Source organism: Strongylocentrotus purpuratus, unplaced genomic scaffold (assembly GCF_000002235.5).
Source record: "Strongylocentrotus purpuratus isolate Spur 01 unplaced genomic scaffold, Spur_5.0 spur5_scaffold_7, whole genome shotgun sequence".
NCBI lineage: Eukaryota > Metazoa > Echinodermata > Echinoidea > Camarodonta > Strongylocentrotidae > Strongylocentrotus > Strongylocentrotus purpuratus.
The window spans coordinates 8,368,315-8,393,188 of record NW_022145613.1 but is presented as its reverse complement, the minus strand read 5'-3'; the positions used below and the strand labels follow the sequence as shown (position 1 = coordinate 8,393,188).

Below are 24,874 nucleotides of genomic sequence, written 5' to 3'. Positions count from 1 at the left end.
TCTCATTTGACCCTCAATTAACTCATGACGTCATCATAATGGCCTCCGAACTCAAAATTTCAATTTGCATATTATGACGTCCGCATATTTTTGGAAAATTGATTGTATCTTTGTAAAAATTGATCGATTGTCTTCAAAATTTTGATATGTTCTAGCTGAGACAATTCTCTACAAATCCAGTCATCATGATTTTTCATTTTGACAAAGGCATCATGGCGTATTTTTGCGATTAAAAGAGGCATGTCAATTTTTCACATTTTGCGTGTATTCTCTACGGGACATGACTTTTTCTCAAAACTTGATTCTACATTCCCGTCTTTCGCGAGCAATATCTACGTCGTTTTAGCTCCATTTACGCTGAACTTCGAGTATGTTGTAGCTGAGACAAAAAGCTATCTCAAATGTACCCTTCATTTTGTCTCAATTTTTTGTTGGATCAGCCCACCTATACTTGTTCCAAACAAGTATTACAAATCTAGTTTTCTTAATGTAATTGGTTCGTTGAGGATGGGACATGTGTCCCTGTGCCCCCAATAGCTATGCCTCTGGATGTTGAGTTACGGATAGCTGTACAGCACTTGATAGAGAACTACCAGCATAATATTACTGAGGTCCGCTACATGACATCTCAAGTATGATGGCCAACTAAAGTGTATGCCACCGTTATGATTAGTGAAGCAAAATAGATTAACATTTAGAGCAGCAATTGTATGGCTGCTTACCTGTAAATATTTACATGTCTGTACTTTTGTAACGTCACAAATAGCGTAATACCAAAAACTTCAATGAGTATGTAGGTTAAATTTGTGTTAAATAGTGGAAGTCCTGGAAATGCATCTCCATTTTGCTATTTAGATACAAATGATGACGATTGTATTTCGTATAGAGATCTTAAATGATAATTCAAATACCGCCATGTGTACTATTTGGTATTAGGGCACGTCCAAGTTATTTTTGTTCCATACATTGCCTACCATATCTAACATGTCTTAAAGTCTTGTATAGCTGATGATTGTATGAAGTTAATAACCCTGCCGGGAATAGATCGGACAAAACATGACGACAAATGTCAGAATAGATGTCAATTTTTCTGTTCATAACTCCTGATATTAACTTGGTTTTAATAAAAGCAGGACAATTTATTTTTGAAGGTTTAATCAGTGAAATACAAATTGGCAACACTGATGTATCTCGCGAGCTTATCTCAAGCTTATATCTTATAGCTTATCTTATAGCTTATCTTGCGAGTTATGTGTATATAATTTGCTCTTTACAGAAGTTTCATAAACTTTCATTTTCTTAGTTATTGATGACGGAATAGATTTGTGTCATGGAGGGTTTGTATAAAAACATATTTGCAAAAATTATAGTTAAGGTAAATATAAGGTTAACAGTTTTCTTACGGGAAAACATATTTTTTTGAAGTTTGTTAGTACAAGGCAAATGGGAGGGAACCTCACAAGATACGTCATAGAGTTGCCAATTTGTGATGTATAGGTTGCACCTTCAAAATGCATAACTTTCTTACTTTGAATTGCTTTTTGCTCAAATTTTCACTGACCTGTTTCTTTCATTATTCTGCTTCTATTAAAAGCAACTAAAGATCATGGTGGACTTCCACTTTAAAAGCGAAAGAAATGCAATTATTGAAAACATCTCCAAAATAATTTACGTCATCAAATCACGTGACCCGGTCCTAACTTTGGACGTAGTAAACAGAGTTGCCTAGTAAGTCCTTCCGTCCATACAAACTCTGTTTTGGGTTATTTAACGAGCATTGGCAAGAAAAGACAGAAGTGCCGTTTGATATGCAGATTTGGGATTGATCATATTCCATTCTATCAGGAATTGTTTTTGTAAGATATAGGTAAGTTGTAAGATTTATTTTCTACTGAGTTTTCACAAAACAGCTACGATTTAAAAAAAATCTTTTAGTATGTTCTGTGGTGTTATTTTCGGGCTAATTGAGTTTGAAATGTGTGTCCCCCAACCACAAATATAGAGCGCCCTTTAATTTTTGTTTTCATTGTTATGGGATGCTTTACGCCATTTATGGAAATATTATTCCAATAATCCCTCATTTCTTCATAATGCAGATCGAGGATTAGATGTCAAATAAATCTGACTGCCGAATTGATTTTTTTTCCCCTCTCAATCGTATGCTCGTATTTCGTCGTTTATTCAGTGTCTAAAGTTCATTTTGTGAATGTTAATATTTTGTTCAAGGATCAGAGCCTAATAGGGCGTAAGGCTATCTCAATATGCATATCGGTAAACATGTACATGACAAGGAAATTCATGTTTCTGTATCTATGTATGTGAAAGAAAGAATTTTTTAGCGTACTTCATTTCAACTTTATTGATTGCAATGTTACGCAATCAAATAAAGGAAGAAATGAATGAATGAATGAATGAATAATTGGATGTATGGATGAATGAATAAATTAATGAATATATCGATGATGTACAATTAAAACGATGAACAATAAACAATGAAGTAAATTAACAGATGTGGAGATAAAAAGCGTCGGCGATAGTGAGATATACAATCATAATGATCATTGGAGAGGGGACATTATACAATATACAGTAGACTAGAACAAAGACAGCTGTAATCGCTCTGTTGGCCTGTAATTAATCAACATTTTGTGGGACCATTGTTGTGACTGTGTATGTTATTATGATTTATCAATACAGACCTGGAAATTATAAGATTTTGATAGACATCGTGTACGCTGCTTCCTAGCTCGTGCACACTCTCATTTATCTTTATTAAACGATAATGAAATGGCGTATCCAGCGTGTGCCCCCCCCCTCTCTCTCTCTCTCACTCTCTCTCTCTCTTTCTCTCTATCCCTCTGTTTCTCTCTCTTTCTAATTTCTAGCAATCTATCTACTCTCACGAATATCTTAATGCAGAGGAGTACAGACCAATTGTTAGGTGTCACTAGAGGAACCACTCACTTTAATAGAGTAGAATCCACTCCAAATTTGTTGAATAATTCTTTTGAGAGTGCATTGCATTTCAGCGTAGATTCGACTCCGAACAAAGTAATCGCTTATGACTCCTTCTCATATTAATTTAGATCGTAAAGCTATATAATTTCCCAAATCCTGTTCAAATACTGCCCCGCAGAATTTCGCCTAAACTCTTCACTCTCTTTGTGGTTTCTCTCAAGTGATATAGCAGTATAATAGTAATAACTGTGTTACCTAATCGTGATACTTAGCTCATATACACGTAGCATCATGCTGTCAGTCAAAACAGTACATCAACACACCCATTTCCTTTTGAATAGACAAGTTTGTATTTTCTTTTCCTGCTTCTGTTTTTATTGAATCGTTTTTTGTTTTGGTTATAAAATCCGTTTATATTAGTCTGTCAATACGTAACTGTCATTGATAACTGGGTTTACTCACGAACGAAGTAAAAAAAAAAAAAATCACTGGTACCCGTGACATTACACGTTTACATCAAGGCCATATTTGTCGGATATCGAATGACCATAGGATGATATTGATGCATGACAGATATAAACAAAATGAAAATAAATACAGGTAGTTTTGACGCTAAATCGGTGCTTAACACACTCATGATGCTTCCCAAAATGACAGTCTGGTTAGATTGAATGTACATATTTTAAGGAGTGGCGTAGCATCCCCCCTCCCCCCCCCCCCCTCCCCTCCACGCAGTGTTATTTAGGGTACGCTTATGCTTGTTCCCTCTTTTTGAAAGCACCCCCTATCTCCGGTGTGAAAATCAATGGCGGGCCGGACTTCGTCGCGCGAAAAAGTACCCCTTTACCGGAGGTTTTGGTAACGTGAATGCGGTCCCACCGACCCCGGAGTGGACGGGGAGGGGGGGGGGGGGGGGCGTAGTATGAGTACACCCTTTGAACGGGCGCTTGAACGATCGGGGGGAGGGCGGCCACCAAAATTACTTGGAAAATGTATTGCGCATTTTACAAGGCTACTGATTAGAGGAGGGTACAGTCGTCTTCTTTTCTCGTCCTTTCCCCTTTCTCCCTTTCCCCATCGCTGGCTTCTCGCTGTTTCTTTCTTTTTTAGTTTTTTCATCAGTCGATGGGGGACCATCTCCTGCTTTCGCTGATTCGAAATGATAACTATTCAAAAAGCAGTGACTAAAAACCTATCCACAGGGCATGCAAGTAGGCAACTCCAAAAGTAAAAAAAGGGTGGGGAAGAAATCTGACTGATGTTTACTGGAATAACTTCCGCATTGCCTTTTCTTTGTGAGTTCCATTTTGTGAAATTAACATTAACACAATAATCATTCAAGTTATTAGAGTTGGCGAAGGTAATTGATTTGAGGATCTTTCATATAGAACTGCAACTACTCAATCAAATATTAAAATCACTGTCTTTCTTTAAATAATCCTGAGAGATACATGTATTAGAAGCCTAAATTAAAGGGGTCCTCTTTCTGATAGATATGTTTTCCCAAATGATGGCTATGCTCTCCTATTTAAATTATTATTTTTGAATGATCAATTCATAAAAGTAGCACCTCATCTGAATCTTTGGTAAGTTCCGAAACGAAGCAAGCTAAAATACTTTTGGACTATTTAGTAGAGTGACATTCACAATTATACATATTTAGTATGAATTCTAGCGTGTTTATGTAATTCCCTTATTGACATAAATAAGACATAGAAACAACGCGAAAACCACCTCCCTGTGAAATATGAAGTGACGCATGCCCGAATATTGGTTGTTTCAAAATTCTTTGAAGGGAGTGTGTTGTAGCTCAATCCAGGCCGCGCCAGGCACTGCTGTAGCTGAAGCATACTATTCTTATGAGCTGAACTTTTTCAAAGTTACATGATTTGTCCTCAAATTCTTTTATAACATAATTTCTTAAGGTGGGTAGCCCTATTGTTGTCTTACAATCGGTTGATTGCCATGACATGGATGACTTCACTGTGTTGACGTATTTTTGTATTCATAAGAATGTGGTTTGGGGTTTTCCAGCCCAGCCTCTTTTATTCGAAGTATATGAGTCAGTTCTTAAGATTCATTTCGTAACTAATGGAAACTAGCACGTGCAACTGCTGGACACATAATCATTTTGATTGTAATGATCCCTGTGATTTCTTACACGTCGGCAGAGGAAAAGGTGTGCTTTGATCATGGTTGCACACCATACCCCTCAAAATCATCAATAATAATTCACTTTCTTTATGAATCAAACGATAAGTTAACTATACACATTTGACAGTAAATCAGACTTTTCTTCGTTGTAGAGAAGGGGAGGAGGAGAGAGGGAGAGATGGAAAGAGAAAAAAAGAGAGATACTTTAACAATTAATAGTTTTTGAAGAAAAAGAATACATGTACTAGAATCCTAGGCGGCCCTGTAGCGTGACTGCGAACAGGTTGTGAACACTATTATGAATCAGTTGTTCCTCTGCAAAACATGGACTTTTGAAAACTGACAGTGGGACCACTGTGCTTGATTCTGATTGGCTTGAATGGATGATGGTGATATGGAGAGTGATGATAATATTAATGGTCAGGGGAGGCGAGCCCGGGTGGACGGGGGGGGGGGGGGACACGTCCCCCCTCGATTTTTGTTTTGTTTAGCAGGGATCGCTAAACAACAACAACAAACAATTTTTTTTTTTTTTTTTTTTTTAAATCGCTAAACAACAAAACAACAACAACAACAACAACAAAATGTATAGAAAATACTAATTAAAGACTGCAAAACACTTTAAGTTTCTGTAGGGCCTAAAAGTGCAGCGTTTAGACTAATAAAAATGAAAAATCTTCTTGCTCGGTGGCTACGCTCACTCGCATAATATGGTAATGTTGTTATGTAAATGATAATGAAAATATTGTTAAATGATAGTGAAGTGAAATTGCATAAAGATATCGACTGCTTTGAGATCCCTGGATGTTTTCTAGGCTCAAGGGAACGTGCACATCCTGCCATGAACCCGAGGCGCGCCTAGGTGGATGTGCACGTTCTCGAGAGCCTTTAAAACAGCCAGACCTCGAATATTAAAGCAGTCGATATGTCTTTTTTTTATGCCGAATTGAAAGAAGAATCTACCAAGAATTCTTACCTTATCCATTTAATTGAGTAAAGATTGGTTAAGACATCACGGAAAATTTGAGACACTGTCTGTTCATTTTGGCTGGAAAAATGACTGAAAGTTTCAATCATTTGGGAATCGCAGTCAAAAAGCACTGTTTGGTGTCCGCGCTCGCACAAAGACAATTTTAACACGTTAACCAATGGGGATCGCAGCATGAGGGCACTTTTCAAAAGTCTATTGACTGGTAGATGGTTATGTGAGCACTTTTAAAATGACTGTTGACTGGTAAGCGGGCATGGTTAAAATCACGACTCAAATTTCGACCAATCAGATGGCATTTCTAAAGTGAGGTATATAAACAGTGATATTGATGGTGATAGTGGTAGTGATAGTGATATTGATATTGATAGGGATAGTGATTTTGATAGTGATAGTGATAGTGGTAGCAATAGTTATAATGATATGCAAGCTGTGTGATAATAATAATAATGACAGCGATACAGACAGTGATCTGGAGGTGGGGGCAGTGATGTTGATGGTGATACAAGTGATGATAAATAATTGTGATGGTTTTTCAAACTTTTGTCTACAACAATTCAGTGAACTAGTTAGACTACTGAATGATTTGATTTTATAAATAAATTCTAGTGTTATGCTAGAGACATTATATTATAAAGAAGGTTTATTGGGTAATGAAAGGGGTCTGAATTTGATAAGTCAATTTACGCGTTACGCTAGGGATCTCAAATTGTAAAGATGATTAATTGCGTAATTAATTGGGTCTGAATGGACGAGCCATCAACTTTTTCCACCCACGTAAAACCTTTCGAACTTTGATCCCTACGTAATACATCCTATGTCATGTGAGAAAGATGCGCAGGGGTTTTATTTTGGGGGAAACAAAAACCACACCAATTGATCGAAAGTTCGCACCCAAACAATTCCAACAAGCTACGTACGTGGCGATCTTGAGGAGGGTACATGCACGTAAAGAGTTCATTAGGTTGGTCGTATCAAAGGTATTCTACGTGCCACTGCATCTGTAGATAAACTGAGAACAATCGAAGATATCTTACGTAGGGAACATATCAATATCGAAAGTAATCAATATCCTGGTAATCAATATTTCTGGTTTTTCTTGATATTTCTTCAAATAAATCGCCTAACTTTTTTCTGAATAATGTAGCCTTTCATTTCCCCGATTTCTTTGCACAAAAAAAAATTGATTATGTTTTTATAAACCAGATCATGATTTCCTGTTGATTCATTTTTGATATTTTTGCTTCCTTCTCTTTCCACCGTCCAGGAACTGGTCCTTGATCCACCGAACCTGCAGAAGGTCTTCCTCAGGGCGAGTTCAATACGTCACAAGAAAAACTTGCTCCCGAGGTCACGCTCGCCCGAAACACGACTCTGTATTTGTTTATTCCCGAAGTTTCGATGGTGACTATCGATTTTTAAATTAATGTGACGTATATAATTCATTGTACCGAATTATCAGATTCCTGGCACGCAGCTGTTCGGTAGCCATGGTATATATTTGATTATAAAAAACACGCCACTGGAAATGCTCTCTTTAGGCTTTTGAAGACAGAAGCTTATAAGTGATAGCCGGTTCTCAAAGATTACTTCAGACGATTTCGGACACCAGAGAAGGAAGCATCCCTATTAATATATGATACATGATACAATAACTGGGAATTTATCATGAACTGAGATGTTGTTTACGATTGTCATTGACTTCTCATCGTTGTCTCATCTGCTACCTGTAAGCAAGCGTACTCGTCGTTTTAGCTCTTAGAGTGCGGATCTCTACCTGCAACTGGTTTATATCGGACATTAACGTCAAAGTTTCCACAGGACATTTTAATCGTCATATACTTAGTTTCTTATTAATCAACTGCAGTATTGTTTTTAGTTTCGTGATTTGATATCATCTGACATCATACGCTTAGACATAATGAAAGATTTCACATCGTCTTATTTCTCATCGTTTTAAATAAGTTTGGACAGATACGTAATTCCATCAACTCATTGCGGAAGCGATCGAGCTCTATACAGTTACATTTGTAACACTCGACAAAAGTAAAACAAACATTTCATCTGACTTAGTTCATAGTTCGGGCCTCATTCACAAGCACTCGGAAAACCACAGGTATTCGGATAGTCTTATCGCAAAGATCTAAACGGGCAGTTACCTACACTTTCACAAGATGGGGAACCGGAAGTACAAAACGGACGCAGGCAGTCAAACCGGAAGTGATTACGTCTATGACAACCCAATAGCAAGTACTGTGTCCAATGGGAATGGAATCGCCGTGATATCCACGGGGAACGTCGGCATAGGCCTACATACAAACGGAGGTAAGCGAAGGTGAACTTTAAAAAGTAACAATTACCATTTTTGAGACCGATAAGAGGGGAATAAACAAACCTAAAGGTGAAGGTGGCCTCTCTAACGGCTCTGAAATATACATGTAGTAGTAACTAAAACCTGAAAACAAATCTTTTAAACTACTTTAAAAGGGTTAGGTCAAAGATCAAACTTCCAGCAAAAATAGATATGAAACCCGTTTCATAATGCCAGAAGCAAGTTTAGATGCATGTGAAAAACCCTATAATTGTAATATGGACATTTAAAACAAATGAAATGTATTGGATTAAAACTCCGATAAGGAATGTAATATTTGCAAGTACCATAACATGATATCTGTCATGTCATTGGCACCGTTATTAGGCCAAACGTGACGTGCTTAATCTGGTTTCAATTTATCCCAGAGCTGGGAACAATTAATAATTTCTACTTGAAGTTTCATGGAATGTTGTTGCCTTCTCTATGTGAATTTTAAATATTAAAATGAGTGGATACTTGTAAGGCTCACCCATTTAAAAGATGTATAATTCTGTGAGCAAATGTAATGAATTGTGATTATTGGGCAAGCCAGGTCAGAGTGATACAAGTCAGACAGGAGCTGTGTATTTTGGCTATCGTCGCGGATGGCCATTGGCGAACAGGAAGAGGGATGATCCGATTCCGCTTTAACTCCATCCTTGATGGTGCACTTGACTCCTTTAACACCCTGAAGCCTGAGGGCGTTACATTACTCATGTCTGTGGTGTTGTGACGGGGATGGCAAATTGGGAGGTGCATCCCCCCCCCCCCCCCCATCAAAGTTGTAGTGGCGGTTATTTTACCTGACTGCTAAGAAGGCATAGATGCTTGTTAGTAAGCAATTAGAGGACCGACGGCTTTAGGTCCACTCCGAGGGACCTGGTAGTGAGGATAAATGCCTTACAAACCAGTGCGAAAAAGGAGGCGCGAAAAGGAGAAAGAAGGCGAGGTTGAAAGCAACGTGAAAGGAAAAAATGAGACAAACCTATCCAACACTCCTCTCTTAGTCGATGACTCGCCTAGTTTACTATCTAACGGAAGCCGACGTACACGATTGGCAGCCAAATACCTATTCCATTCACTTCATAGCTTGCGATTTTCAAGAATTACTGGGTTAGATGTTTTACTATAAACCGCAACTCTAATTTCCTTGCCAAGTTCCGATGCTGGATTTAGAAGGGAAAACAGTGTCATATTAAATGTACAGTCTCATTTGAAATAAAATAAGCGAAGCCTAAACATTTTTCAAAAAGCGACCATTTTGCAGGTTTTCCCCGAGACTAGAGAGTCGTCACTTTGGTTTGTAATAGGAAGGAATAAATACTGCCCCTCCCTCTTCTCTCCTTCTTAAACTCTCAGTCCCTCCCCTCTCTCCCTCCCTCCCTCCTTCTCTATATCTCCCTCTTTCTTTTTCCATTTCCTTGGCTCTTGTTCTCTGAGGTAGGTCCTAAGCATATATTCGTGAGGAGTATGATCTTGATACTTCAAGAATGATCGAACGATGCCGACCAAAAGCATTATTAGGTTGTAGATGTTTGTCAAAAAATAATAATATGAATCGTTAGTCTGACCAACATTTTTGATCGGCCATGAAACTTAAACCCCCCCCCCCCAAAAAAAAAAAAAAAAAAAAAAATGGAAAGAAAAAATGACTTGAATCAATCGGTTAGTTTGACCATTTGACCACGCCCCATGATCGGACAAAGCGACATTATGTAATGATTGGTCGTTAGTGACTAACCACACCGATGGCCTTGCTGTAGTATAACAAACCACTTTCCGTTTCCGATAGTCCAGAATCTGGCCTATTTAATTTTGATTTCCACCAAATCAACGCTACTTCTCGCCACTTACTTGCTACCAGCCGAAGATGGCGTGATCATTATTAAATTATCATGCTAAGGCTGGGCTGGTGAGCGTATAATTATATGAAAAACCGGCCAGATTCTGGATTACGTATGCGACCGCGACCCAATTTCGTTGGTGTTTACATGGATACTCCAAAAACATGTTTGATTGCTTGTTTAATGTTGTCTCTTAGTTTCTCTTTGTTTCAATCGAAAAGTGAAATGGATATGCAAAATAATATTTTATACTATTCTGACTTGATCGTTTTCTTGCGTATACCCATAAATTATTATGCTTGGATAGAAAGGATAGTGTGTCTGTGTGTGCCTGCGTGGCGTGCGTGTGTGCGTGTGCGTGTGTGTGCGTGTCAGAGATCGGATCTAGGGAGATGCATATTATGTGCATAAGGAAAGGATTAAGGAAAGGAAGGGAGGGAGAAGGACAGACAGAGCCAGGCGCGGATCCAGGATTTTTTTTTTTTTTTTTTGCTCCCGAAAATTTGAAAATCGCGCCGGCCGAAAAAAAACGGTCTTAAAGGATAAAGATATTTAATCATACTGCAAGATTTACTTGGGAGCGTGGGAGTAGCGTGGGAGTAGCGTGGGCTTTGTGGTCATCATGGGGGCTCTGGTATCATATGGGTGGGGGGGGGGCTGCGGTCTGAGTAGATGTGTTGAATGTGAATTATTATTTATTAGGAGGAGCATGCGTGAGTGGATCACGTCCCCCCCTCTCTCTCTCTCTCTCTAACTATATATATACACATGTAAATCTTATTTATTCCGCCGTTCGATTTTATGAGAAAATGCCCCTATGCTCCTGTAGCCACTATCCTGGACTACTGATTGCACGCAAATGGATTATCCTTAGCAGTATGGCTAAATTTAGACCAACATACAACATAGAAATGAACTTGAGTGAGTCTCCTCGTTTTACGGTACTGTAGTCTGAAGAGCATTGACCGAATTGGACTTAATCTGCATGTATTGCAATATAATAAAATTGACGTAGAGCCAATTTCTCAATCCGAAACAGATTGCCGCTATAACAACAAAACAAACATTTTCGGGGATGTGGGTTTGGGACTAACAGGCAGGCATTCGTTCTTTAATTCTAATTACCATGTGACCGTATTTTCATTCTGTATAGGGTTTGAAATTTATGTTGAAAACATAACGAATAATGACTTTGTTGCGATGATGTTAATCGCATTTTCTGAGGTTTGGATCTTCGCCACGGCACTACAACATCCTTCGGCAAGACATACATTTGTCACTCTTTAAACACCCTTGCTTTCTTTTGGCGCGCCACACTTTCACGAAACTCTAGTCACATGTTTGTGGAAGTAATACTCCCAAGGCTAAGGAATTTATGAGACCTGGAATCCCACGGCGAAATAATTGTTGAATAATGTCTAACGTGAGCCCTTTAATCTCAATTCAATATTTAGTATAGTAGTAATTTTCTATCATAAGAAGTTCTTTTTAATAACTTGAACACAAAACCAAGCATAGCCTTCTCAATATTTTTAATTGTTTCCCGAACTGTGCCGCAGATTTAAAAGGCGGTCTATTTGTGCTGTCCATGCTATGCCAGAAAGAGGTCGGAGCAATCTTAGAATAACCCACCATGGAAGTTAATAAGACCATAAGTCCGCTGGTAGACCCGGCTTTACCAATGAGGCTAAATCCAAAGACTTAATTCTAAACTAACTCTAACCATGACCTTAATCTTAAAACTGACGGTTAACCCTAACCCTAACTCTTTGCATTAACTGTCCATATACATGAAACAATAATTGGTGGAGTATTCTTCAGTTAATCTAAGACATATGTATGGACACCCTCTTTCTTAAAGCAGATCAAGGTACATCTTTATAGCTCACTGACATCATTAACCGGGCTAGTGGCCGGTCACCCCTTCACCAAAACGAATAACAATAACCAAAAAAAAATCGGTCTATGAGCAACTTTGGAATACTCCACCTCAAGAGTTGACCACATGTCTGAATATTACTACATGATAATGTATATAATGTATATTATACATGTACCGGTGAAATGTGACCGGCTCTTTATCCCCCTTATATAATTATCGTCTCTGTCCGGTCTTGCGTACTAAAAGACCCACCCTCATTGAGAGCTGAAAGAAAAGCTCTTTGAATACGTTACAAAGGTACCCGTATTCCTATACCCGATTTATCTTGAAACACTTCATTAATCATTATTGTTCATGTGATACCCAGCGTATCATTGCTCAGATTTTCTCCGTGGATTATTCACAGCTTAACGACACTCTAGCTTGCAGGACACTCACACATGAATAACGACGTATCATTAGATGAACTCTCTGCGGATATATATATATTCTGGGGGAAGAATTTTGGCACAATTTGTCGCTTGCGGATCATAAATTGGGTATCAGTACTCTTTCGCATTGCCAAATTTTGCACGACCAGACGTCAGAAAGCTTTTTTGCGAGAGCGAGGGATTCGAAGGAGTGTAGACGTTTAAAGCAAGCTTCTTAGTTTTCATTACAAAAGGGAAAAAGTATCGATGTGGCCCCGTTTTTCTTTCAAGAGCTTCTTGTCCCTGTATTGACACAACTTTCCCTTCGCTGGGCGATGCCTGATGGCATGCAAACTACATACAAAAATTGTGCACGGGTGGTGAAAGAACGCTAGGAACGGAGTCATTTTATATCAATACCTGCCAGTAAAAACCCACTTTGAGTGACTTACCCAACGCAGGTGTTCGGTTCTCACATATACAAGAGCTGCTGTTGGACCTGGTTTAGCTAAAAATCGAGTGTATTTAGCGAAAGTCCTTCATTGAATATTTCTTTTATGCAGATTCCTGGTGGAACAGCTACGCGGAAGAGGAGTTTTATTGTTTCACGACATATTGTAGAGTGTTTGCTTTGAGTTGTTTGGATATTTAATCAGAATGGAAGATTGTTGGAGAAGGCCGAAACAGTTTTATAATTCATTGCTTAACCCATCAGCCCCCAAACGTGACGATGTGAAGGAGGATGAGAGGAAGCACCGTTTGACATCCGTGTCAAAGGTTGAGAGAGATGACACCGTCGACCAAGACGGCAATGACAACGTGGAGACAAAGTTCGGATGGCTGTGGTTTCGTCCAAAATGCTTGCAGGTAAGCTTCAATTTTCATGAGAACTTCCATCCTGGAGCAGTTTTTTTTTTGTTCTTTTTTTTCCCCATCAAATATTAATTTAATAATATATACTTACTTAAAAAACACACATAATCATTTTGATTACAAAGAAAAACGCATATCACAAAATCAATAATACTTTATTTTTTTAAATAATCAACATTTTTTCCAGAGGTGATACTTTTCAACATTTGCCCTCCATAATATTTCCTTTAAATAAATGTCGTATATGTTTGAAATTACATTTTCTTTGTTGCGTATATAACGCATACTAAGCTGTATCAATTAATATATATATATATTTTTTTTTTACTTATTTTGAATTTATATAATCAGATTGTTCCGGGAATAGTTCATTTATACTATTACCCAGTACACTTAAGGTTAACCTTATAATCTTAACTCTAAACTAATTAACCCTAACCATTACAACTATTCATCTCACAAAAACAAACAGACAAACTAAAGATATAATCAGTTAAGCCTGTAATAATGTTTTTTTTTTCTTCTTTTGTTTTTCATTGTACTGGAGGATACAAACGGTAGTCTATCCTTTATTTTCTCTCCTCATTCAATTTCCTTTCTCTTCCAAGCCTACTTTTTTTTTTAATTTCCTACTAATTACGTCAACATCCATATTAATATGTGTGTGTGTATTGGGTTTTTACAGACGTGTATCAATCAGATATGATTATTTACGTCTGGGGACCGACCTTTAAACGTCACCATCCGAAAGACGTGACTCAGTTTCGAACCTGCGTCCTCGGCTGAATCAGTTTGTAACTTCCACTGTTAGCTGGATTACAGGCGCACGCCACAACGCCTATGTTCCTTATGTTCGTATAACACTTCATTCCACTTATACCAAAAATTGTGGTTTAAAACTTTAAATTATTCGAGCAATTTTTCGAGCGATTCATTAAAAAAGGATGAATCGTTCATTTTTTTTGTATTCAAAAGATAAGAAAACACTACTTTGACAAATCATTTATTTCAATTTTAGTAGAAATTTGATATTTTTGCTTAAATAATGATTATACATCGTAGTGAAGGATAACATTTTCGATATAATAAGTTTACAGTCTGTGCATTTTGAACTTTTAGTATAGAGCACTACAAGTATTTACAATTGCCCATCGCACAAGTGGCATGATTTCGTCTACTTCATGTGTTACTACGTACGCTAATCATGTTCTACTACTATAATCAAGTTTTGAAGGCAGTTAGCATATGCGCAAGTACCATTAATTCAAAGAATTGTTTTTGCATTGTTAATTTTGCATTTGCTTAGTGTAAGCGCTCACTCTCAAATGATGCGTCAACGACCGCGCTAGTCCCTGACGCAGTCCTACGTCAGGCAAATAGGGATTTTTAGATTTGCACGTCGACATGGTGGACTGCTACGTGTCAAGTCCTTTTAAGGCACTGTGATGTCCTTTTAAGGCAATGACAGTGCCTTAAAAGGACGTCACATGTAGCAGTCCACCATATCGACGTGCAAATCTGAAGTCCCTAATGATGCCACATGTGCAACGGGCATAACGAAGATACTATATGACGTAACGAGGATCCAGTCGTGGCTAATGTAAATGTATTTTGCTCTTCACTTATTCACCTTCAGGCCTTCAACAAGCCCTTCAACACGGCATTTAGCATATGCGCAAGTACCATTAATTCAAAGTATTGTTTTTGCATTGTTAATTTTGCATTTGCTTAGTGTAAGCGCTCACTCTCAAATGATGCGTCAACGACCCCGCTAGTCCCTGACGCAGTCCTACGTCAGGCAAATAGGGATTTTTAGATTTGCACGTCGACATGGTGGACTGCTACGTGTCAAGTCCTTTTAAGGCACTGTGATGTCCTTTTAAGGCAATGACAGTGCCTTAAAAGGACGTCACATGTAGCAGTCAACCATATCGACGTGCAAATCTGAAGTCCCTAATGATGCCACATGTGCAACGGGCATAACGAAGATACTATATGACGTAACGAGGATCCAGTCGTGGCTAATGTAAATGTATTTTGCTCTTCACTTATTCACCTTCAGGCCTTCAACACGCCCTTGGGTTACTGTTTTATGCTATGCCTGGTCTCCCTCATACAAGGCATGACGGCGTTTGGCTTCGTCTTCATCGGCCTTTCTACCCTGGAGAAACGTTTCTTCCTGACCAGTTTGCAGACTGGTAGCATATCAAGTGCTTATGATTTTTCGTCGCTTATCATAGCTGTTATCGTCAGTTATATGGGCGAGAGGGGACATCGACCACTCTGGGTGGGTTATGGCTGCATGCTGTTCTGCGCAGGTAAGACTCGATTGGATCTTTTATGAATAGCACCCCCTCCCCCCCCCCCCCCCCCAACAAAAAGAGAGAGAGAGAGAGAGAGAGAGAGAGAGAGAGAGAGCGAGAGAGTGCGTGAAGGTGGGGAGGGAGAGAGATTTGGAGACTCCATATTCGTGATATTCGATTTTCGAACAATCTTAATCTTCCAGGTAGCACAGAATCTTATTTATACCCAAAACATTTTCGATACAACATTGATACGTAAAGCACCATTGTATGCCAGCATAATAAGAGAATGGCCCCATTTTCAAGCTATTACTTGTCATATTTAGAATATGAAGGCATTTGAGAGCCATGCTTTTCAGGAAACATATTTTCTCTGGTGTTCTTCCACACTTGCATCATAACGATGATAACGCTCACAAATTATTTTGCACCTCTCCCCAGAACGCAACCTTCTCTTTAATACCCGATTTCCAATTTAACTCTGACTTAAGGATTTGGAAACACAACCAGTAAAGAAAATAAATAGAGGTATATAGTGAACCAACAATCATAATAACTTCAGTATTTTTGTATGCTATCCAGGGTCCATCACCTTCGCCATCCCTCATTTCGTAACGCCAAATTACGTCCACCAAGAGGTGGACTCAGGCTACTGCGGTCTGCCAAACGAGACTACCACCTGTGACCAGCTTGCTGACGGCATGATGGGTTCAGAGGACACTCCTTTATCCAGCTACTACTGGTTTTTCATCGTTGCCCAGGTAACATGCGTCATGTAATCAATTTCAAGATATTTTATTGGCGCCAAAAAGCGCCATGTAGACACTATTTTCTTATCTTATAAGATAATTGATGTGTTAAAAGGGAATCAAGGAATGCCATACGGAAGCTAAATAATTTTTACCGAAATAAATTTGAGGATTCTTTTATTTTAGGATGCACATTTTATCGGTCCAAAAGTATTATATTTTTGGAATAACTTTCATTGTTGTATTCGTTGATATTAATTTTCTCTCAAATCACCTCTCCCCTCCTCTCATATCATCCCCCCTCTCTCTCTCTCTCTCTCTCTCTCTCTCTCTCTTTCTCTCCCTCCCCATTTCTCTCTCTCTCTCTCTCTCAACCGCTCTCTTCCTATATTTTATTTGTAAATAATTGTAGATATTACACGGCGTCGGAGCTGCGTCTCTTTACACGCTCGGTGTGGCCTACGTGGATGACAATGTTTCTTCCCGACAATTTGGCACATTCATGGGTAAGAGGGTTTGTGTTTTCTTCATTTTCTTGAACTTCAACAATTGTGTGTGTGTGTGTTTGTGTGTTTGTGTTTTCCTTGCTAAAATCATGGTCCACTTGTGTTATCCGACACTCATTGATCTAGAATGGATACACTAAAAATAATACTATTTAGCTTAGCATTCTAGCATTCTAGGATTCTGAAAACAATTCGAATAAGTTTTAACATCAAGACATCAAGTAATCAATTGAAAAAAAACTTTGCCTGCTATTTACCAGTTTAGTCGAAGACTTCAAAATGGCTATCCTTGATATGATTTATTTTATTATTGAATTCCGTTACACTACCTTCAAGTTGAACCACAATGCTGTGGTCTGCTGTTGGAATCTCACCCGGGCCACTGTCTTTTACTAGACATTAATCTACGAATTCTACTCTCCACCCAGGTATATGGGTACTTGGTAGGAATTATACCTTGGATACTTCTAGTACGTACCTTAGGGGGTGCCGGACTCAAACCATGGAATGGAACTAGCAATATTTTGCAAGCTCCAACCGCGTCCCTTGAGATACGAACGCATTGTAAATAAAGCTATTATTTTCAATATCACTAAAACCATTTTCATAATTATTTTACAATTTACAGGCATATACCAATCGATCGTTGTGGTAGGGCCTTCTCTTGGTTACATCATAGGAGGGGCCTTCCTTAATATTTACACCGACCTCAACGTTGATGAAAACAGGTAGGATTACCATGGTCATTATACTTTTTTGTTAATTGTAATGAAGGTGATATCTATTCTCCTCCTTCTTATCCCATCAATATCAAACTAAGAAATACCTTTGTTTATCAAAGAAGCTATTCTTTCTTCAATATCATTAATATTGACTCAAGATGCTGCTGTATGCACTGAATGAACATAACTGGTGGTTTACATTCTTTCAATGCGCAATCTTTCCGGAAAAGGAATAACATTTACTTCTTAAAGGCCCACTGTCCTACTTGTAGCTACTTGCTCCCTCTATATAGAAGACTTCCCCAATCGGTGCCTGTTGGTCCCCCATGATCTTCTTTTTCTTATGTTAGTTGAGAGCTGAGTTAATGAGATAGCCAACCGTCAGTGACCTCGCTGTGTGGTATAATCCCTTCTGGCCCAGTAGTATTGACGGTCTTAACAAGTGCCTGCAAGAGAAGACCCTTCGAGGTCAGGGTTTGGTTTTACTTGCTTTATTTATGCATATGCATTGTGACTTTAAAAAGAATATAATACAATACGGTAAATCATTTTACGAAATGAACCTCGATAAAAGTACATGCTACTTTAAGCGGGAATCTGAAACACTTATTTCACTTATCAAAAGCCCGAATTTTTGATAGTATTTCTTATCAGTTTTGCCTTTGCTTGTTTGAAATAACCTTTTGAAAGCAAGAATTGACTTCCATTTTGTTTTCTATAGCCTTAACATCGATGTGAATAGTCCTCTGTGGGTAGGTGCCTGGTGGATAGGATTCCTAATGAACGGTCTTCTTCTCTTCATCTTTACACTCATCTATATGGGATTCCCAAAGGCTCTGCCAGGTAAAGTGACAATATGACGAAGATGATGTTGATGATGATGATGATGATGATGATGATGATGATGATGATGGTGTAATGATGGTGATGATGATGATGATGATGATGATGATGATGATGGTTGTGATGATGATGGTGATGATGACTGTGATGATGATGATGATGATGATGATGATGTCTGATGATGATATTGATGATGATGATGATGATGATGATGGTTGTGATGATGATAATGATGATGGTGATGGTTGCGATGTTGGTGATGATGATGATGATGATGGTTGCGATAATGGTGATGGTGATGATGATGATGATGATGATGATAGATTTATATAATAATTGATGTAGTACTGCATGTTATTAGCTGCTTTAATTCTCTTTTCAATAAAATGTGAAGGAAAAAATAGATAAAGCACCAGGATTTAGATAGACGAATGAGGTCGTTATGCGTACAGCAATTCAGCTTCCGCCAAATGCAAACTACTTATGCAAACATACAGCTGAACATGACCGTTGGCCATCGTAAATCACTGACGGAACATAAAATACCTACCGCATGTGCATTCCAAAACACAAGTGGAGACAAAATGAACAAGTTTCATTTCAATCCACAGCCAGGCTTTATCTAAAAGCCCGATGAATCAATGAATTATGATAAAGTACATCTACAGGACCATTGTTTTACCCCTCCTTTCGGCAGTTGGGTCCCAGTTTGAGATTCGAACCGTGAACTCTGAGATATGAGACACACACGCAGGCGTAAATCTTCGCATATTTTTATGTTCTCTGATTTCTTCTGATTTTCCAGAGCGAGAGAAAGTAATGGCGGAGCGACGAGTGGAGACGCAGAAAGGGCGCGATTTCACCACCGAGAAGGGTGCACTTAATCATCTCAAAGCCTTACCCCGTGCCATTTTCAGTCTCTGCACCAACCTTCCTTTCATGTTCTTGAATGGGGGCGCTGTCGCGGCGTTCTTCATGGTGGCCGGTGTGAGCGTCTTCGGTCCCAAGTACGCGGAGGACCAGCTGAGCATGACTCCGAGTGAAGCCGCTTATGCCATGGGTAAGTCAAGGGGGGAAAGGGATTGGTGGTTTGATGATTGGTGGGGGATGGCGTAAAAGGGCACGGAGGCACGTGGGGGCACGCCCCCCCCCCTCAATATCGAACGGGAAAAGTAAAGGAGGTAAACATGAAACAACGTGAAGAGAATACGGTATAACTCGCTTCCACGCCCTACTACTGTAGACTGCCTTGTTATTTAGCATTTCATTCACTGCACCTCCTACAGGGCGTCACCTTCACGTCAAGCAATATAGTACATAATGCACAACGGTATATCAAAACAAGTCCCCAACTCAAATAAGGAATCATTGTGTACATCCCTATCGCGCAAATACGAACTACATTTCGTTACATGAAAGACACACGACCAAATTAAATCGCCTTATTCCCTCGGCGTTTAATGTTCTTTTCTTCAAGGCGTTATTTCGGTCGTGGGAGGCATCACAGGCGCCCTCATCGGTGGGATCTTGATCAATCGCTTGGATCTCAAGTTCCCTGGTCTAATGAGGCAAAGCATCATCTCTACCTTCCTGGCAATCTTCGCATGTGGAATCTTCTTCGCAGTTTGCCCTACCGTCGACTTCGCTGGAGTGACCGTAGGATATAAAAACAGGTATGTCCCGGTTCCGCGCTATAAGCACAACTTGAATCACGATTCTGTATCTGAAATAGTGTAATTAATCATATTGTCATCTTACTTTAGTCATATATCTTGATTAAATTTTTGAAACTTTCTGACCCTTCCTGAACTCAACTTTCTCTTTAAGGACTATCAGATTGGAATGTTAGACGGGGGCACTGATTGGCTGCGCCCCCTTAAATCCGCCAGTACTACTTAGCCCAAAACACCCTCTATTACTTGACTTTCTTCATTCTTAACTAACGCAATAATTTGTATCAATAAAGATTAACGAATATGTGACACAGTCAAGTGAAGACTTTTCTGTAAAACAAGACTATAAGACGGGGCGAAATGTAGGTGTAATCTAAAGAAAATTTGTAGAAAGCAAGGTACCTAAACTGAACAAGTTTAATTTGGGAAACCCCAGTTACAAGCATGAAAACAAAGCGTTGCTTACTTACAGGTTGAAGAATTAATGTCTCATGATCGCACAACTTACTGTTCATAAATAACACCATGCATTTTGCTAAATAGTTTTATTAACTATTCGTTTTCTCTCCTTTTTAATGATTTCTTTGTAGTGAACCTTTCGAGGGCTCGTTCGAACTGAACGCTACGTGTAACTCGCGCTGCTCTTGTTCAAGCAGCTATGATCCAGTATGCGGGAGCGATGGGATCCAGTATTACTCGGCCTGTCACGCTGGCTGTGAAGTAGACATCTTGAGCACCGGGGAAGTGGTACGTTTTTTTTTTGTTTTTTTTTTTGTCAAAATATAATTGATAGTGTACATTTCTTTCCAAACCCTTCACAACTATTAATGAAACCGATTTTTATTCTTATTATTTACTGAATTATCAAGGGGTTATTTCCTAAGTGAAAAATAATATCTGGTCATCCACGGTTCGGAAAAGTAAAAAAAAAAGTCTTACTCAGCCTTTTAAATCTAGTATTATATTTATATTATATTATTGATGGGGTTACTCTGGGTAAATAAAACAAAATAAATAGATAAATAAATAAATCTTTACTCTCATGTATCAGAAAAAGCAATTGAACCCATTTGAAATCAAATGTAATCTATGATACCCTTTTGTTTTTCTGTTCAGATATTCAGCGAATGCAAATGTGTACAGGACTTGGAATCACCTAGCGGGCTTGGAACCGTAGAGTGGGGTGCCTGTTCCTCGTCATGCTCATATAGATGGCTCTACTTTGTAGGCTTAGCCGTCATAATCATGCTTGGTGCTATATCGGGTGTATCGGGTTGGACGGCTACTATCAGGTAATGACCGTTACGAAACCTATTTCCAATCATTTGTTTAAAATTTTTCTTGTTTTAATATAATACATGCTTTAAATAACGGCCGGAGGTAGGGTTTGAAACCCAGTGGACAGTCAGCTTAAAAATCGTCCCCTTATATTACTATAAAAACCACCTGTCAAAAGTGGTCATCTGCATTGCCCCCCTTTAGGAAGGAATTTTGTCTGTCTAAAACACCACCTGTTTACAGAGGCCACTTTTTGTATTTTCAGTTTTCTTTTTGTTACCAGATCACATAATAAATTGTTTGTTCACCTGTCGGGCAGGTTCAATCAATCAAATTCTTATAATGATAGTAATAATAATAATAATACTAATGGTATTTATTCAATAGTCATCAGCGCTGAATCACAAATGATTTTACAATAACATGTGCATGAATTTGATAAATTACAAACGGCGTAAAACATAAACAAAATATATGCTCATACAAAATGGTAGGATTATTACGTTAGGACAGGAAAAATGTGCTTATCACAATTTAGGCTTGAAAGGGGTGTAGAAAAGGAGAAGTTGAGTTCCTAAATACAAAATAGGTATATATAATCAAAAATAGTTCGGGGAGGTAACATATTGTATTGGAAGTGTGGCGGTAACATATGGATTCGCTTCTGTTGATTCATTTTATGTGATTTTGCATGTGATTTTGTTCTCTACCAGATGTGTGCCTCACAGCCAGAGGGCGTTTGCCATGGGCATCCAAACACTCTTCTACGGTCTGTTAGGTAAGAATCTACTATATATATACCTCTATGCTAATGACCCTGTGTAAGCATATTACGCACATGCACGCGATTTTAACTACTCCGATGTTTAAAGACTAGGAACTAGTCTGTTTCGACGTTCCCCTTCAACGTGATTTAGAGTTGTTATATGCTTTTATGTAAATATTGCAATATCCGAACAAAGTATCTTGCGCACTCGAGATTCGAAATTAATTCAAAGTCTTGTTAGCAACGTAATAACAATGTATCCGCATCATTTTAAACGCCCCCACCCCTCCCCCCCGCCAGATACACCATTCTACTGCAATAGTACAGGCTCGAAAGCCCTTTCAGAATAAGGCTTAGCGATCCTAGCATTTTGTGGTCGTGCCAGAAAATTTAACCTCATCATTTCCGTCTCGTTTGTCATTTTGTTTACACAGGATCTGTACCTGGTCCCATAGTATTTGGAATACTGTTGGATAGCTCGTGTCTGCTATGGGAGACGAACTGTGACGGCTCGGCCAATTGTTGGCTTTACGACAACAAGATGTCCGCTCGGGGGTTCCTGATCCTCACCGCCAGTTGCGAAGTCATCGCCACCACTTGTCTCATCCTCGGACTGGTGACGTACAAATCGCCGAGCGAGCAATCGGAACTCGATGGCGGGATGAAAGAAGAGTTTGCAAGCCAAGACGAACTGGATACCATTGCATAGATTGCTCTCCATCGATCACCTTCACTATCATTATGGTGGATGCATGGTGGAAGTCGATGAACAAAGACTTATAATCTAGGCAGTATCAGACGAGACACTTTCAGACGACTTATGCTTGCCGAAAGGGTGGGTAGCGTCACTATTCCTTAAATTCTATTATAAACGACTGATGTGGAAGACTATTCAACGCACCCTTTTGGCAAAACCGGGGGGGGGGGGGCTTTGGACGAATGCTCACGTTCCAGTCAACGCGATGCGACGCGACACTCCTGACCCACCCTTTCGGCACAACCCGGGAGGGGGGGGGGGGGGGGCTTTGGACGAATGGTTGCGTTCAAGTCAACGCGACGCGACGCGCCGCTACCCACCTTTTCGGCATAAGCCCTTTTAGCCTGTCAGGACAGAACTCTCTTTCGGCGGAGCATGCCTATTTCTATCTACCTATCGCGTCACTAAACTTACTTAAAAATGGCATCGCAAAGATCATTTTGCGGAGTCATTTTATTCAAGTCGCACGTCTAGGCTTAGAATACCTTTTCCATAAAGGAGTGCTTAGGATAATCGTTGGAGCATTATGAATTTGGGGATGCAGGGAGGTACACTTCAAAATCAAAAGCAAAAATAACTTCAAGATCACATTCTCCTACGACATACACTTTTGGTTTCTTTGTCTATACTTCCCGTCAGAATCACCTCGGGAAATGGTCGGTATCAATACAATACAAGGATATATACTGAGGATGTATTGATAATAATATTGATACATGGCATTCATGCATCCAACATAATCAAAACTCAGATAAAAGGACAAAATAGTTTTTTTAAAGTGAAAAGTTGACAGGGTCTATCTAGAGATGTATGTCTATGGAATATGCGAGGTTGCAAAAATCTTTCGATTTAAAGTCCTGCCAGTAGAATTGCTACTAGATATCAATAATGTATCACTGTCAGATATCTAGAAGTGTTTGTGGGAAACTGTTCACGTGTCCCCTGTCTAGATCTGTAAAATAATGGCAAAGCCTATCTTAATATGACACGAAACACGTTTCTGGGGCCTATCTCATAAAACTTGATATCAAACTGCTAAATTTCTATAACAAATTTGCTCTTAGCCAATCAGATACCACGATTTCAGTAACTAATAACAGTTATCGTAACTTGTTATTAATATCAAGTTTTATGAAACAGGGCCCAGGTGTAATTTGTTTCATGACCTCTGTAACTGCCATCATTAATCCCACGCTTATGTTTAATGATTTCCGTAATACCTCAGAAATATATATTTAAAGGTAAAGACCAGTTATGGTCATGCGATTGCATTGTGAAAGAAACGTTGTGGAATCGATCAGAAAAGGTTGATCATCTAGCATCTAGCATCTGCAAGGTTCTGGAATCATCAAAATGATAAGAAATTTGGCCCATTCTTCGTAAAGTTACAAGCACTACACACAGAAAGATGTATATGGGACTACCCTATATCTCTCACAGACCATGAGAGAAACAAATTTACCAAATATATGAATTAGTAGGCGGTTTCCCGGCAATTTTTTTATCATCATGTATTAGTCAAAACATATTCTTTCACATGATTGGTAATGAGAAATTGGGGCGTTTCCAATACTGGTCTTTACCTTTAATGTAATCTCTCTATAAGTTACCCATGAAAAACTTCAAAGTTGTTATATTAAGCTTAGTATTTTATACATAGTGTACAAAGTTATACTTAGTGTAAGTGTATATAGATTGTCAAGCAGTACTATTTTATGTTATGCGGTCAGTAAACGACTGCTCGGTATTAAGTTAATTGTTATTCTTTTTATAGAGACTCCCGAATGTTACCCGGGATAAAATATGATATGATGT

General features: G+C 38.9%; 1 protein-coding gene across 2 annotated transcripts; it reads left to right on the top strand.

Moving 5' to 3' along the window:
• The first annotated feature begins 1,750 nt into the window (after positions 1-1,750).
• Positions 1,751-24,322, top strand: LOC577208 (solute carrier organic anion transporter family member 4A1). Of its 2 annotated transcripts, XM_777452.5 has the most exons (14): positions 1,751-1,867; positions 7,368-8,425; positions 13,305-13,456; positions 15,525-15,780; positions 16,348-16,526; positions 16,927-17,020; positions 17,649-17,748; positions 18,464-18,585; positions 19,391-19,645; positions 20,063-20,258; positions 20,849-21,005; positions 21,375-21,550; positions 22,250-22,314; positions 22,737-24,322. In XM_777452.5, exons 2-14 carry the CDS (start codon positions 8,275-8,277, stop codon positions 23,009-23,011), a joined length of 2,178 nt encoding a protein of 725 aa, XP_782545.4. In that variant the 5' UTR covers positions 1,751-1,867; positions 7,368-8,274; the 3' UTR covers positions 23,012-24,322. The 2 variants fall into 2 exon arrangements, with proteins under 2 accessions (XP_782545.4, XP_030829747.1); XM_030973887.1 differs by lacking the exons at positions 1,751-1,867; positions 7,368-8,425 and adding an exon at positions 12,541-12,718.
• The last annotated feature ends 552 nt before the right edge of the window (positions 24,323-24,874 follow it).

Excerpts from the sequence above, each read along its gene's own strand:
- LOC577208 (XM_777452.5), top strand. The coding sequence starts at position 8,275 with ATGGGGAACCGGAAGTACAAAACGGACGCAGGCAGTCAAACCGGAAGT. Across the intron at positions 8,426-13,304 it reads AGGCCTACATACAAACGGAG|CCCCCAAACGTGACGATGTG; the intron begins GTAAGCGAAGGT and ends TTAACCCATCAG. Across the intron at positions 15,781-16,347 it reads CTGCATGCTGTTCTGCGCAG|GGTCCATCACCTTCGCCATC; the intron begins GTAAGACTCGAT and ends TATGCTATCCAG.